Consider the following 16662-nt stretch of genomic DNA (forward strand, 5'->3'; position numbering starts at 1 on the left):
CACGCTGGGATGGGTGGGGCTGCCAAGGGCTGCAAAGACCAGCGGGATCTTCCCACTACTTTAGCTGCCACTCGCCTTCTGCGCGTGCTCAGAATCCCCACGGATTTGGCTTCTGGGCTGTCAGTGAGGTGGGGCGTTCTCCCAGCCTCATCCAATGAGCTCAGCTGATGCTTCTGCGTCGACCAATGGGGCTTCGAGAAGCCTGTCCGATCCCGCCTTCCGTGCCTGTTGGGGTCTTCGAACTCAGACCCGGCGCGCTGTCACATTTGGGTGAGGATATTTGGAAGTCAGCAGAAATTTTGCTCCTATAAAGAGGAAAAAGGAAGCTGGGGACTCAGATTCCTGAGGAAAGCCAAGGCCGAGGGTCAGGACTTCTGGGTCTGAGGGGTCCAGGGCTGAGTGAGGGTCTGGAATCCCGGGCCTGACAGGGGAGGAAGGGGGGTGCCGGAATCGTGTGTCCTGTGGGAAAACGTGGCTGGAACCCAAACCCTTGGGTCCCGAGGTAGACAGGGGCTCCCAGAGTCCCGGATACTGATGAAGCCAGGGGCCGGGGGCCGAAACACGGAGGCCGTGAGAGAGATTCGAGCTGAGTCCGAGGGAGAAGGCGCCTCTTCGCGCCCAGACTCCCGATCGCGATCCCGAGGGTGGGAGGTGCGGGTCCCCGAGTTCCTCAGTCGGAGGGAGCGGGTGGCTGGGTCTGAGATGACCCACCAGCTGTGGAAACCGAGGCACTGCGAACTGGCCCCAAGTCCCAGCCACAGAGGGACGCGCTGACCGGCTCAGAGGTCGCAGTCTTAGTGCCCTGAGCTCTGCCCTCAAGTCAGCACTTGCCAGAACCTAAGTTGACTCCCACTGCGCCTGGATGAAAAGTTGCCTTTTCTCCATCAAACCGCGCAGATCCCGCTAGGTCTTCCCAGCCTCCGAGGAAGCCATGGGCCCCCGCCACACCCAGGGCTTGCTGCTGCTCTTCCTCCTGGGAGCGTCCTCCTCCACCGGTAGGTAGGGGAGCTCCTGGGGGCTGCGGGGAGCTGGGTCCCCCAGGGGGGATTTACGAGGAAGGAGGTGTTGCATTAGCCCTCAGTCTTAGGGAGCAGGTGGCTGGGTCTGAGAATTGAGGGTAAGTATTCCTTTTTATTTTTTTTAATTTATTTTTTTGAGGCAGAGTCGCATTCTGTCTCCCTCGGTAGAGTGCCTGGCGTCACAGCTCACAGCAACCTCAACCTCTTGGGCTCAAGCGACCCTCTTGCCTCAGCCTCCCGAGTAGCTGGGACTACAGGGGCCAGCCACAAGGGCCGGCTAGTTTTTCTATTTTTGGTAGAGAGGGAGGCTCAGGCTGATTTCTAACTCCTGAGCTAAGCAATCCACCCTCCTCAACCACCTAGAGTGCTGGGATTACAGGCGGGAGCCACCGTGCCTGGCCATGCAAGTGCTTACTTTTAATCTCATTCCACCCCCCAGAGGCCCCAGAGGTACAATGTTTTAAGAATGTATCCATGTATATAGAAGAGAAGGATTACCATGCATTTACCTGGACCACAGAGAACGTTGAAACTTGTGACAATGTAACATTCTGCCAGGAATCCATACTAATAATTAAAGCAGGTAAAGGAGAATGGGCCAGTTGGGTTGGGGATGAGGGAGGGAGGGTGGGGGATTTATGTCCACATAGATGCTATTCTCCCTGCTTCAGGCGAATGGTTAGGCTCACTGTCTGCTTTCCCTCTCTCTTCTCTCAAAACAGGGACCAAGACAGCTATTTTGGCCACTAAGGGCTGCATACCTGCAACCATGGAGGAGATTATGTATATTCAGCACACCCCACCCCCGGGCCTGGTCGCAGTCTCCTACAGTAGCTACTGTGACAAGTCTGTATGTAACGACAAAGACAGATTAAATGAGTTTGGGAATCTACAAGAGATCCCAGGTACCCTGGAGTGGGTTGAGGGAGGGTGGGCAGATTAGGACTAAGAGAAACTGCATAAAGAGATCGCGTATCTTCTCTCTTCCTGTTCTTTACTTGCCAAGTGGACCATGCACAAAAGGACCTCACAGTTCAAACGATCATCTTGCTTCTTCTGAATTTTCTTTAGAGTCTGAACACTGCACAGAGTAGAGGAAAATCAACAAAGGCTGGAGTGTAAACTGGGTTTTGTGTTTATTAAGCAATAAGATGTCAGTGTAGGTGAACAGGATGGTGATATTATCATTCCAACAGGTATCGGTTCCCCATTGCTACATGACAACAGTTTGGACCCAATTCCTCAGTTTGGACTCAAGACCCTACAGTAACCTAGCCCTGCCTATCTTTTCAGCTTCTTTCCCCTCTCTTCCCTCTCTTATTGTTCTACCTGGGGCTGATATTAAAAATACTTAACAATGGAGATGACACTAGCCAATGAGAATGAATGCTGGCCATAAAAAATGAAACAGCTCAGCCCTGCTGTGCCTACCAGCTGAGTATCAGCCCTTTGGTTTCACAACCAATAAGCTGGCTCATGCCTCCTGGCCTTTGTCCTTGCTGTTCCCTTTGCTACCCCACTGCAACCCCCATTTTCACACAGCTAACCCCTGTTCACCCAGGTATCAGCTTTTTGAAAATACTTACTGAATTCTTTTAGATACTTAGATGCTCCTCTATTCCTTTGCCAGTATACCCTGAACAACTACTGAGTTGGTGTTGTGGTTAATTACTAACATGACTTTCTCCTTGTAGACAGTGATGCTAGATGGCAGAAACTATGCCCTTTTCATCTCTATATGTCCACACCTGAGCACAGAGTTTGGTAATCAAGTTGATGGGGCTCTGACAGCAGAGACAGTCAGCTGAAGAAGTATGGGGAAGCTACAGTAATTGGCTGTCATTGATTAGAGTAGCATCAGCAGGAAAGAATTGAGGAAGAGAAGGCAGCAAGGAGGAGTATCTCTGAAGGCACGACATACCCTAACTGTCCCTCTCTTTCCCTTCCAGTCACCCCCACTGTGTCACCAACCCTCCAATGCCCAACCTGCGTGGCTTTGGGGACCTGTGACAGTGCTCCTTCTCTTCCCTGTCCCCAAGGTGCAACTCGTTGCTATGAAGGAAGACTTGAGATTGCTGGAGGTAAACTGCAATGAACATCGAATGGTTTCAGAGGCTGGAAAACCAGACATCTGAGTAGATACCAAGAGGTTCTGATGCTCAGGCTTCCAGGGATGAGTGTCTGGGCTGGATTCCCCTCTGATTTCCTAAGACATCTATGTGTCTCCCTATCCTTCTGTGTTCTGTAGGTGGCATCGAGTCATCTGTGGAAGTCAAAGGCTGTACAGCCCTGATGGGTTGCAGGCTGATGGCTGGAATGTTAACAGTAGGACCCATGTTGGTGAAGGAAATCTGCCAGAACAAGCCTCTCACTCAAACCCCAAAGGCCGAAAGTGGAGCCACCTGTCTTCCCATTTTGGTTTGGAGGTTACACCTACTGCTGCCATTGGTGCTAGAATCATTGGTCCATTTTTCCTGAGAAGGTGCTTTTGGTTCTAGGTTTCAGGACACCTTTTATGACTGGGAACCTTGAGACTGCTGGTCATCAACAAATTGAGGTGGGGATTTGAGGGAGAGCAAAGGAAGAGCCTGTGGATGAACTTGATATTTTAATAAAATGTCTGCTGTGATTTGTGTGTGCTTCATGACTAGTGGTAGAATTTTCGTGCTGAAAAGACCCTTAAAAGCATCTTCTCCAACGCCTACATTTTCCAGAAACAGAGTCTGACATCTGGAAAACTTTAATGAGTTTCTCACACTTAAGTAGCTATGGGCAGAGAGAGCCAAGACAAGAACCTGACCTAAATTCTGATTTTTCCTTCACCCTTACATGCTAAATTCTCTTGCTAGCTGGGCAAGTGACTAGTATTAGCTGTCCCCCGTGCACTCCTCACCCAATCTTAAGGCCAAAGTTTGGGGGTCCAGACATTTCCCTAGAAGGTATAGCAAGATGAGAAAAATCAGACGTCACATTCTCCCATAGTAATGGGCCCATCTGCTCATGTCTTGCTGTTCCTTGCCCACGCTATGTTGTTCCTTCCTCTCTCTGTGTCTTACATAATGATACCAGTAGAAAGAGGGAACTTGGGAGGGACAGAATGAATGGGGGTCTGTGACTATGGGTGGAGGGAGATTTTTCTGGAAAGCTCTCAAGCTTATTTACTTACTACTCAAGAATACATAAAATTTTATTGCAAAAGACTCAAATGATATAGAAGGTGTACAGAACAAAGTAAAAGGTGGGGAGAGTAAAGGGAGACTTAAAAAAAAAAAAAGACAGTTTCAATGAGATTTAATTGATGCATAGTAAGCTTCCCTGGAGGTGGGAGCAAAGACTTTTAATGTAAACTTTTGTCCTCCTCCCAAAAGACTGGAGAGTTTGGCCATATTATATGCAACCAAGTTCTTTCTAGAAGGTTATCTAGTTGTACTCACTTTCTTGTAGCAAATGCCTGACTCTAGCTAATTCTTCATCTTTGTCCTTAGGCGCGCAGGTCCATGTTATGTCAGTTTGCTAAATCTCCCTCAAGAGGGAGATGAATCACCAGCAAATCGGATGTTAACTTTGTCAAGGGGCATGATTTGGGGGCATAACAAGCATTCAGAGCCATGGCTGGTTAATACTAGTTGGAGTAAAAAGTAAAATCAAAAAACAAAGACAAACAACTAGGTTTTTTGCATAGAAATTGGTCATTTAGTGGTACCAAAGACAGTTGCAAGAAAAATTCCTGAGACTAGTCTCAGCAACTTGACAGGTTGAGGCAAGAGTATTTCTTTACTCTAAGAGTTTTCTTTTTTTTTCTTTTTTTGGCCATGGCCAGGTTTGAACCCACTACCTCCAGTATATGGGGCCGGTGCCCTACTCCTTGAGCCACAGGCACTGCCTGAGTTTCCTTTTTTTTTTTAAGACACATTTATTGAGCATCACGATCAGATTACATTACATTTAGCAATCAACAGCATGGGTGCAAAGAAACCAATCTACATTAATACCTTCTGTTGGGATGCTTTACACTTTTCTACTTTTGGAACAGAAACCAGAATAACCTGTTATACAATTGCTCACAAACACAGTCCTCAATTTTTTTGCCCATACTCATGAGTATTGTCCAAAACATGTCTTCTTTGTAGCAGCCTGGCCCCGCCACCACTGTGCTTGGCTGAGTTCACAAATCTGTTGTAACCCGTAGCTTCCCTGTCACTTCTCTGGCTCTCCTCTCCTGCTAAACTTTGTTTCCTGGGAATAATTAAAACCTTCTGCCACTCCCATAGCTACTGCTGCTACTGGAGCCACTATCACCACCTTGGTTTTGTGGTTTGACAAAGTATTGGCCACGACCACCATAAGAGCCAGAGCTTCTGCCTCCAAAATTTCCTCCCTTCATGGGTCCAAAATTTGATGACTGACTGTTGTAATTAAATCACTGTAGCTTCTACCACCTCCAAAATTGCTCCCATCATTACCAAATCCAGGGTAGCCATCCCCACTGCCACCATATCCACCACCACCACGGCTACCACCAGAGCCGCCACAACCACTGAAGTTTCCTCTACAGCCAAAGTTGTTATTTCCACCAAAATGACCTCCAAGGCCCTCACCAAAGTTTCCAGAACTACTTTGACCTCTTTGGCTGGATGAAGCACTAGCCATCTCTTGCATCTCTTGCTTTGACAGGGCTTTCCTTACTTCACAGCTGTGGCCATTCACAGTATGGTATTTCTGAATTACAGTGTTATCCACAGAATCATGGTCATCACATGTAACAAAAGCAAACCCCTCTTCTTGCCACTGCCTCGGTCAGTCATGATTCCAATCACTTCCACTTTCCCATACTGTTCCAAATTGTTTCTGAAGTGATATTCTTCAGTATCTTTTTAAATGTCACAAACAAAGATCTTTTTCACACTTAAGGGGGCAGCAGGTCTTTGAGAATCTTCTCTGGAAACAGCTCTTTTTGGTTCCACAACCCTTCCATCCACCTTGTGTGGCCTTGCATTCATTACTGCAGCCACCTCCCCCACAGTGGTGGATGTGACAGACCCAAAGCCCCTGGAGTGCTTGTTGTTCGGATCTCTCATTACCACCCGGTCTGTGAGCACTACCCACTGCTCACAATGGCTCCTCAGACTTTCTTCAGTCATTTCAAAACTCAGCCCTCCAATGAGGAGCTTCTGCAGCTGTTCTGGGCTCTTTAGGAGACTCTGACTTAGACATAACAGCAGTGGGAAGCGAGACTTCCTTGGCAGCATCCACAGGCAGAAAGGAGGAAGCTAATGAACATATCTCTACTCCAAGAGTTCGAGATTGCTATGAGTTATGATGCCACAGAATGAATTTTCCTGCCTCAAAGGAAAAATGAGAGAGAGAGAAACTCCCGCGTGAATGGAAGAAGCACAATTTTCAAAATTTTGGTCTGTGAAGTGTTTTGATATTTTAAAAATTGTATCCATCAGATGGATATAAGGCAAAAAAAGACATTTTTGTAGCATGCACAAATTTCTCAGGCCACACATGTGAGAGTGCAAATTTTAAATAATATTAAGTGTATAATTAAAATAGTTAATATAGGCTGGGCATGGTGGCTCACACCTATAATCCTAGCACTCTGGGAGGCTACAGCAGATGGATTGCTTGAGCTCAGGAGTTTCAGGCCAGCCTGAGCAAGAGCAAGACTTCATCTCTACTAAAAATAGAAAAAACTAGCTGGACATTGTCGCAATTGCTCATAGTCCCAGCTATTTGGCAGGCTGAGGCAAGAAGATGGCTCAAGTCCATGAATTTGAGGTTGCTGTGAGCTATGACACCACAGCACTATACCCAGGGCAACAGAGTGAGACTTTGTCTCAAAAATATATATATATTCTACCAAAAGGAAGGGTAATATTGTTAATTTCACCCTTAGAAAAAACTCCGTCATTTGGGATTTAAGTTCGGTTAATTCAGAGATTTCCTATTCTGCCCTCCTCGCCCAGAACTGTTGCCATAGTACTGCTGGGAAGGTGATTGTCTAGATAAAACCCATGCTGCTCTTGCTGCTCATGTCTAAGCTCTTACTGAAGCCTGGTGCTCAGCTTCCATTCCTGTGGGGCCCTGCCAGCCCTGTCTGGGCACAGCTGCTCTGAACACTGCTATCCCTCTCAGCCACTTGTGGAAGAGAGTCCTCGAACTGCTCTCACCTTGGCAAGTGTTCTAGGAATCTGAAGCTGCCCTGACATCCCACACAGAGATGAAATTCCCTGAAGATGTGACAAAAGACAACTTCATAGGGACTTGCTTCCTCACAAGATGGGAAAACAAGAAATGAGGCCATAGTCTACAATTTATAGTGGTCCCCAGACCACTATCACACATTTTCCTCAAATCTATCATATGACAATAGTCATCCCATTTCCTTCATTCTTAGACCAAAGTTCAAAAATTCTATGTCCTGCAAATCAGAAGTTGGGCCTTTTGAACTATTAACTCTGTTTCAGTTGACAAAACCTACTTTGAAACTTCGAGGCTAAATATTGTGATATTTCTGTCTCTGCATTTCTGCGGTAATAGCCCTACTGTCTGAGTGGGGGAGAAAGAGCATGAGAAGCAGTATAAGGAATTGTGGAGTGGGGGACAAGAGGAATAGCAAAATATAAGCCTGCACATCTGCTTTCGCCCACCTGGATTTGTGTTCATGTTCTTCCCTTCCTGAAATCCCACCTCCCTTCCCCACCTATCCCCTCATAAGGGTCCCCCTGGACATCTCACTGCCAGCTCTGGGAAACCTTTCTCAAATTCTCCAGCACCCACTGGTCTCCCTCAGCGCAGCCCCAGCACATCTGCCTACCTTACTTCAAGATTTCATTATTTCCCACACAACAGTATCGTCTTCCCCAATAGAGTAACTGCCGGCCAGGGACAGGCCTTGTTTCCACCAGCTTTGTGATTTAACGGAGCCCGTAAATGTGACCAGCAACCTGATGTTCTGAGTCATTCATAACTGCCTCCTGAAGTGAACCAAAGTTCTGCTGTACACACGACTTTCTCCAACAACTAAACTGACCACCAACTGACCACCAACCCTATTACCTACAACTTTTTTTTTTTTTTTGAGACAGGAGCCTCAAGCTGTCCCCCTGGGCAGAGTGCCGTGGCATTGTAGCTCATAGCAAACTCCAACTCCTGGGCTCAAGCGAGTCTCCTGTCTCAGCCTCCTGAGTAGCTGGGACCACAGGCGCCCGCCACAACGCCCAGCTATTTTTTGGTTGCAGCCATCATTGTTGTTTGACGGGCCCGGGCTGGATTTAAACCCGCCACCTTAGGTGTATGTGGCTAGAGCCTTAGCCACTTGAGCCACAGGTGCCAAGCCACCTTCAACTTTTTTATCTCACAGCACACTTGAACCTATAGTTAAACTTCCACGGCACACTTAAATTATGTTGATCAAAAGAAAGAGTAAAAAGGAAGAAGGCTCGGCGCCTGTGGCTCAAGTGGTTAAGGCGCCAGCCACATACACCTACAGTGGCAGGTTTGAATCCAGCCCAGGCCCACCAAATAACAATGACGGCTGCAACCAAAAAATAGCCCGACATTGTGGCTGGCACCTGTGGTCCCAGCTACTTGGGAGGCTGAGGCAGGAGACTCGCTTGAGGCCAGGAGTTGGAGGTTGCTGTGAGCTGTGATGCCACGGCATTCTACCCAGGGGGATGACTTGAGGCTCTGTCTCAAAAAAAAAGGAAGAATATACGTACTATGCTTTGAACTTCTTTTGGAAATAATTTAATAAATGATCTTTAAAAATGTTCACAGCACACCTAAGATCCTCTCATGGCACACCAGTATGCTGAGGTACACGGGTTGGAAATCACTGAACTAGAAGCTTAAGGGAGAATTCTTGCCTGTTCCAAATTCTAGAAAAATCAGAAGGTGTGCCCCAACATAGAAACAGAGTCCTCCAGCAAAGTGCGGGTGACTTATTGGTTTCAGACATTTAAGAAAATCTCTGGGGCCAGGTGCAATGGCTCACATCTATAATCCTAGCTCTCTGGGAGACCAAGGCAGGAGGATCCCTTGAGCTCAGGAGTTGGAGACCAGTCTGAGCAACAGCAAGACCCTGTCTCTACTAGAAATAGAAAAAACTAGTTGGGCATTGTGGGGGGTACCTGTAGTGCCAGCTACTTAGGAGGCTGAGGCAAGAGGATCACTTGAACCCAGAGTTTGAGCTAGGCTGAGGTCATGGCACTCCTAGCCTGGGCAACAGAGTGAGATTCTGTCTCAAAGGAAAAAAAATTCTGTTACAATGTGTTGCAAAGTTCAGACCTTTGCTTCACATCAGTTGCCACTTTTGTGGGCCATTGTCTCTTTTCCAGTTCCACAGAGAATCCTCAAAAGTCTATGGCCTTGACATTTGGCTTTCAAACTTGAGCACTGGCAAGACTTGGCAGGACTTGAGTCTGGTTCAGGGTGTCCAACATGCCCAGCTACATGACATGTGCATTGTAAGGCACAAAATCTGATGTGCTGCTTTGATATATTTGAGCCTCACAGGATCATAAGGGTCTCCCAGCTAGTTCTCCTGCTTCTGTCCCACCTCCCAGCTCATTTCCCTGTCACTCAGACCAGCTGCACTCCACCTATTCCTCAACCTAGCAGGCTTCAGTTTTGTTTTGTTTTTTTGAGATGGAGTCTCACTCTGTTGCCCTGAGTAGAGCGCTATGGTGTCACAGCTCACAGCAACTTCAAACTCCTGGGCTTGAGCAATCCTCTTACCTCAGCCTCCTGAGTAGCTGGGACTCCAGGCACCTGACACAACATCTGGCTAGCTTTTGTGTTTTTAGTAGAGATAGAGGTCTTACTCTTTCTCAGGTTGGTCCCGAACTCCTGAATTCAACCAAACTACCTGCCTCAGTCTCCCAGAGTGCTGGAATTACAAGTGTGACGCACCTCGCCTGACCTGCAGAATTATTCAAACAAACCAATCACATCTTCTGTGAGAACCAGGGGACACCTTCTCTGGGCACTACAAAGCCTCCCTCCCACACTCTCTGCATGTTCACTCTGCTTCTGAGTGCGACCCCTGGGTATATGCAGGGTCCTCCTCCACTAGAGAACGTAGGTGACTAATAATCTGCTGTCACTGTCACCTGTGCAGTGCTGGGTGCTGCCTGTCAGTCATCTCATACCGTTGAGGGTATATATCCTTCCCTCACCAGTGAGGTGAATGGGCAGTGAACAGAACAACATGGCTGTTTCCTTCTGGTCCTACCCACACTACTGACCCGTGAGGAGAGGAATCAGGGGTCCACTTCTTTCCCAACCTGCAGACCTCCATCCTCCTCCTCATATGAGGAATCTGGTATGACTCTCACTGTTTCTGTCCCCCTCGCCCCACCACCACACTAAAAGAAAAAGAAAAAACTGCCTTCTCTCTCCTTTTTCTCTTCTCTCTTGACCTCTCTCTTCATATATATCTATCTTGCAGACACCTGGCATAAATTTCTCACTGAGTCCAGGATTTCACAGAATCTAAGAGGTTATTTTATTTATTTATTTGTCTTTTGCAGGGGCAGGGGTCTAAGAGGTTATTTTTAACACTCAGAGGTAGTAGGAAAAGGTTTCATCAAGAATCTTTATTTAGGCTCAGCGCCTGTGGCTCAAGCAGCTAAGGTGCCAGCCACATACACCTGAGCTGGTAGGTTCAAATCCAGCTGGCCCGCCAAACAACAACGACAGCTGCAACCAAAAAATAGCCGGGTGTTGTGGTGAGCGCCTATAGTCCCAGCTACTTGGGAGGCGGAGGCAGGAGACTTGCTTGAGCCCAGGAGTTGGAGGTTGCTGTGAGCTGTGATGCCACAGCACTCTACCCAGGGGGATAGCTTGAGGCTCTGTCTCAAAAAAAAAAAGAATCTTTATTTAGTTGTGTTTCCACCCACTTGATTTTTTTTTTAGGGCATGGATGTAGTTGGAAATTTTTAGTAGTACATGCTAATATTATGGGTTGTCTATGAGTTTCAAACCTGAATTATTACAGTTTGATGTGTTTACTGTGGACTTCCTACATTAGTTACCATTACAGGAGTAAAGTTCATCCTAGAGATAGTGACAGAGAATACCCAAAACTGAAAAGATAATTCTGGAGTATTATTCTTATTTCCTTTTCATTTTATTTACTTATTTGTTTTTGTTTTATTTTGTTTTGAGAGAGAGAGAGAGTCTCACTCCGTCACCCTTGGTAGAGTGTGGTGGTGTCACAGATCACAGCAACCTCAAACTCTTGGGCTCAAGTGATCCTCTTGCGTCAGCCTCTCAAGTAGCTGGGACTATAGGCACCCACCGCAACACGGGGCTACTTTTAGAGATGGGGCCTTGCTCTGGCTCAGGCTGGTCTCTAACATGCAAGCTCAAGGAATCCACCCGCCTTTGCCTCCTAGAGTGCTAGGATTACAGGTGTGAGCCACCTTGCCTACCCTTACCCTTATTTCCTTCTTGCCCTTTGTCTATGCCAGCGGTTCTTAACCTGTGGGTTGAGACCCCTTTGGGGGTTGAACGACCCTTTCACAGGGGTCACCTAAGTATATCCTGCATATCAGATATTTACATTACCATTCATAATAGTAACAAAATTACAGCTATGAAGCAGCAATGAAAATAATTTTATGGTTGGGGGTCACCGCAACATGAGGAACTGTATTAAAGGGTCACAGCATTAGGAAAGTTGAGAACCACTGGTCTATGCATATAAACCTAACACATTTCTTCATTTTTTTTTTTCTTTTTCAGATAGGAACTTTCTCTGTCTCCCAGGCTGGAGTGCAGTGGTTTAATCCTAGCTCACCTCCGACTCTTGAGTTCAAGTAATCCTCCCTCCTTAACCTCCACCATGACTGACTGATCTTTTTTATTTTTTGAAGAGACAGGGTCTCGCTATGTTGCCTAAGCTGGTTACAGACTCCTGGCCTCAAGTGATTCTCTTGCCTCTGCCTCCCAAAGTGCTGGGATTACAAGCACAAACCACCATGCCGACACATTTTTATCTTCAAGAAAAAGACATGGTTGTTTAATGAGTCACCCCGTCATAACACAAGAAACGAGCTATCCTTGCCATCTGCCTTAACTTGAGTCAGTTACATCCCGTTTCCGTGGAGGTGGCATGTGGCTCTGCGGATCATTACTCCTGTCTGTACAATGTCAACCCCACTCACTCCTCCCAGCAATGCCCCTCTTAGCTATTGTTCCTACTCAAAAAGGCCAACAGCCTCATGAAATAAAAGAAAAAGTGGAAAGGGGGTTAAGGAAGAGGAAGGAGAGAAGAAGGGGAGGTGACGGGGAGAGTATTGGGAAGGAGAGAAGGTAGAAAGCAAAGAGGAGGTGGCAAGAAGATGGGGAGAGGAAGAAAAGGAGACTGAGGAATAGGAGAGAGAGGGCAGGGAAGGGAAAGAAATGGTGGGGAGAAAGATAAGCGCCGTGAGATTCACCACATGCCCGACACGCAGCAAGAACTTTACATTTGATGACCTCGTTAGAGTCTCGCCAGAATCCTAATGTAAAGACTAAAACCGTCACCATTTTATACATAAAGTTACAAAAGCTAAAAAAAAATGTTAAATAAACTTCCCAGGATATAACACCTATTAAGAGGTGGGTATGAAAATCAGACCCAGGATTGTCAGTCTCCAGATTGTAAATCTACCCTGTGCCATTGGTCAGGAGGGCCAGGGCATTCTAGCCTGGGCAACAGAGTAAGACTCTGTCTTAAGGGGGGAGAAAGAGCAAATAGGCACAAAAGAGAATATCCAGAGGAGACAGTAAGCATTTCAAAATATCTAATTGTGCTGAATTAGTGAAAAGATATCAGAGATAGACAATTAGCCAAGAAATAAAATACAGAGAAATACCCGGATCTGAGATGACAGCTGTACAGTTTGTTTCCAGAATAGAGAAAAGCCTCCACTTTAAATTCTCTCATTTTGCTTTCCTGTTTAAAAAATATAAGTTTATATGATTTTCTGCATAAATTATTCTATTATCAGGAAAAGGAATACACCACAATATATTAAAATATCAATCCATCATCTCCAAGTTGACTTTTTCTAGGTTCAGAGTTTGAAAGTCTAACAGCTCTCGCCTGTAATCCCAGCACTCTGGGAGGTGGAGGTAGGTGGATCGCCAAAGTTTAGGAGTTCCAGACTATGCTGAGCAAGAGTGAGACCCTGTCTCTACTAAAAAATTGAAAAACTAGCCAGGTGCTGTGGTGGGCGCCTGTAGACCCAGCTACTCAGGAGGCTGAGGCAGGAGGATCACTTGAGCCCTGAAGTTTGAAGTTGCTATGAGTTATGACGTCATGGCATACTACCCAGGGCGATGGAGTAAAACTGTCTCCAAAAAAAAGTCTAACAAATATCTCAATAGACTGAATACAAATATCACACTTAACATCACAGAATATAATTTGATTTTCCCTTTTGTCAGCCTGGAGAATTTTGCATTTAAAATCACTGACTCATGGGTTTGAGACCAGACTGAGCCAGAGCGAGACCTCACCTTTAAAAATAGCCGAGCACTGTGGCCGAGGCCTGTAGTCGCAGCTATCTGGGAGGCGGAGGCAAGAGAATCCTGTGAGCCCAAGAGTTTGAGGTTGGTGTGAGCTATGATGCCATAGCACTCTACTGAGGGCGACAAAGTGAGACTCTGTCTCAAAAAAATAAAAATAAAAAATCATTGACTCACAGAACCTTAGAACTAGAAGTGACGACAGTAATCACTAACGTTTTCAAAACACCACGAGCCAAGCATGTGCTAAGTGCTTTATAAGTAATACCTCATTTACTTTATTTTCTTAAAGCAAGCACAAAACAAAGTTTATTGAGCAAAAGAAAGAAAGGCTTACAGAGTAAGAAAGCTCACAAAGCAGGAATCACTCACCACGCACAGCAAAGGGGCCTCCGTTGCCAGGACAAGTAGGCAAAGAGGTCCACTGATGTTCACAATGTTTAATTCTGCGCCATCCTTTGCGCAGGATGTTATTTATTAACTTCTTTTATATATAAGGAAATAAAGCCTCAGCGAGTTTGCTCAAGGTCACGCAGGGAGGAAGTAGGTGAGCAGAGGGAGTGAGGAAGAGTCTTAGGAGATGCAGTCAAAGGAGTAAGGGGCGCACAGACTGTGGCTGGCCGGGTAGGCAATTGCACTGACTTTGGCTTCTACACCACGTGAAATGGGAAGCTGAGAGAAAGTTTAGGCAGAGAAGTGATATGATGCTCTGGCTTATCTGGTCCAAAGATCCCTCTGGCTGCTGTGCTGTTTGAGAATAGACTAGAGAAAGACAGAGGTGGCAGTGGGAGACGAGTGAGAGGTGATGGTGGATGACTCAGATAAACCATAGCCAACGAGGTTTATCTGAGTCAGGCATCAGGGTCATAACCGCGAAGGTGGGAGGAAGTGCTCAGATTCTCCACGTAATTGAAATTACAGCCTGGACCAGGTAGCTCAGCCTTGTACTTCCAGCGCTCTGAGAGTCTGAAGCAGGTGGATGGTCTGAGCTCAGGAGTTCCAGACCAGCCTGAACAAGATTGAGACTGGTCCCTACTATAAGTAGAAAAACTAGCTGGGCATGGTGGCAGCTGCCTGTAGTCTCAGCTACTTGGAAGCTGAGGCAAGAGGATCGCTCAGGCCCAAGAGTTTGAGGTTGCTGTGAGCTATGATGCCATAGCACTCTACCTAGGACAACAGAGTGAGACTCTGTCTCAAAACATAAAAAAATAAAAAATAAAAATAAAGGAAAGCACAACCACCAGACTTAGCTGCTGGATCAAGGTGGGAAATGAAAGAAAAGATGACTCAGAGGTGACTCGGAGAATTGGAGCCCAGTCACTATCCATTTCCCTGCACTATTGTTCCCTAAGGACTTCTCACCTTTTGACTGGGGAACTGGGCGTGCCTCCCACACTGGAAGCCCAGCTCTGTGAGGGAAGGACACCCATCTTTCTTGACTGTGATCTCAGCACCTAGAACAGTGCCTAGACCAAGGGGGGACCCACAGTAGATAGATAGATAGATACACTTTATATATATATATATATACTTTATATATATATCAGTAGATATATATATCTATACTTTATATATATATATATATATATCTTACTTTGTCACTATCAGTCATGTGCTATAGCATCACAGCTCACAGCAACCTCAAACTCTTGGGCTTAAGAGATTCTCTTACCTTAGACTGCCGAGTAGGTGGGACTACAGGCACCCACCACAATGCCTGGATATTTTTAGAGACGGAGTCTTGCTCTTCCTCAGGCTGGTCTTGAACCCATGAACTCTGGCAATCCATCCACCTGCCTCAGCCTATGAGGTGTGAGCCACCATGCCTGGCCCCCTCAGCAGATATTTATTCATTGAATGAAAAAATAAAGCCTCCCAAGCCCCAGCCACCAGTTGGCCCTTATTGTTGGAGTCTGCAGCACCTCCCTGGTTGGATTCTTGGAGCAAAATGACCAGATTAGTATTTGGGGATTTCTTTTTCTGAGCATTAAGTTACTGCCCACCACATTTGTAAAAGCTGAGTAGCATAGCTTTGCACAATGGCAACGTCATAGCCAATGAGGTTTATCTGAGTCAGGCACAGTTACTGCTAATTAAAAACTTCTCCCAATGCCTTACTGTGACAACTTGCAATATAGCTGGCACTGGCAATTTTTGAGGGTCTCTACGGAGACTGAATAAAAAAGAAAATAAATAAATAAAACCTAAGTAGCCTCAATCAGTAGTTCTAACTACTAAGTTAAAAGGAATTCAGGAGAAAAATAAATAAATGAAAATGAAAGGCATTCAAAGGACAAAGGAACATGTTAAATGTCTACACTTCGGAGGCTGAGGTGGGTAGATCTCCTGAGCTCAGGAGTTCTAGACCAGCCTGAGCAAGAGTGAGACCCTATCTCCACTAAAAATAGAAAAACTAGCCCAGCATGGTGACATATGCCTATAGTCCCAGCTACTCAGGAGGCTGAGGCCAGAGGATGGCTTGAACCCAGGAGTTTGAGGTTGCTGTGAGCTATGACATCTCTGCACTCTATCCAGGGTGACAGAGTGAGATTCCGTCTCAACAAATAAAAATAAAAACCCAGTCTGCAGAAACTCTGCAAGACAATGAACAGAACTTGTCAAAACACAAATTTTGAAAGAAAGAAAAAAGAATAAGGAAAGCTATAAATTAAAAGAGACAAACACACAAAAATGCAATTCGTGAATCTCACTTGGGACCAGATATAAAGAAGCATTTCTGTAAGACAGGTGAGGAAATTGACCCATTGATTGGCTGTGTAATAATGGCAGATATTCTAAATTCTATTAGATGTGAGAACGGTAAGCATATATTTCAACGTGACTTAACTGATTGTTCCAAGAAAGACTTGCCTGCCAGGATAAGACCATAAAAGCAGAAAGAACTCATTCTTTGCTTCAGGAAAATCCAACAAACCAATTTATCTAGACAAACAGTTTGCTCAGCTGGGCAAATAGCTCTCCTCTCAGAATAACGCAGGGCTTGCCTTGGCAAAAAGCTCACTTAAAGATGACAGTTCACTGATCAAGACTTGCCTCCCACCTCCATTTTGTTCTGTCTGCCAATCCTAAACTATCGTCTCATAATCCTTGCCTAATT

General features: G+C 45.9%; 1 protein-coding gene, 1 non-coding gene and 1 pseudogene across 2 annotated transcripts; 2 read left to right on the forward strand and 1 right to left on the reverse strand.

Moving 5' to 3' along the window:
- Positions 1-931: 931 nt before the first annotated feature.
- Positions 932-3497, forward strand: TEX101 (testis expressed 101). Its single transcript, XM_003799574.1, has 5 exons — positions 932-995; positions 1459-1602; positions 1742-1924; positions 2969-3100; positions 3268-3497. The coding sequence occupies exons 1-5, from the start codon at positions 932-934 to the stop codon at positions 3495-3497; spliced, it is 753 nt and encodes a 250-aa protein (XP_003799622.1).
- Positions 3498-5265: 1768 nt separating this feature from the next.
- Positions 5266-6233, reverse strand: LOC100950036 (annotated as a pseudogene).
- Positions 6234-15572: 9339 nt separating this feature from the next.
- LOC111728371 lies at positions 15573-15717 on the forward strand. Its single transcript, XR_002775685.1, has one exon. It is a non-coding gene; the product is annotated as a U4 spliceosomal RNA (small nuclear RNA).
- Positions 15718-16662: the final 945 nt, after the last annotated feature.

Source organism: Otolemur garnettii, unplaced genomic scaffold, assembly GCF_000181295.1.
Source record: "Otolemur garnettii isolate 467f Iridium unplaced genomic scaffold, OtoGar3 scaffold00152, whole genome shotgun sequence".
NCBI lineage: Eukaryota > Metazoa > Chordata > Mammalia > Primates > Galagidae > Otolemur > Otolemur garnettii.

What these genes read in the sequence shown, in the direction of transcription:
- TEX101 (XM_003799574.1), top strand. Translation starts at nt 932, where the DNA reads ATGGGCCCCCGCCACACCCAGGGCTTGCTGCTGCTCTTCCTCCTGGGA. An exon ending in GGGAGCGTCCTCCTCCACCG is followed by an intron (nt 996 to 1,458) that starts GTAGGTAGGGGA and finishes TCCACCCCCCAG; the next exon opens with AGGCCCCAGAGGTACAATGT. An exon ending in AAGACTTGAGATTGCTGGAG is followed by an intron (nt 3,101 to 3,267) that starts GTAAACTGCAAT and finishes TGTGTTCTGTAG; the next exon opens with GTGGCATCGAGTCATCTGTG.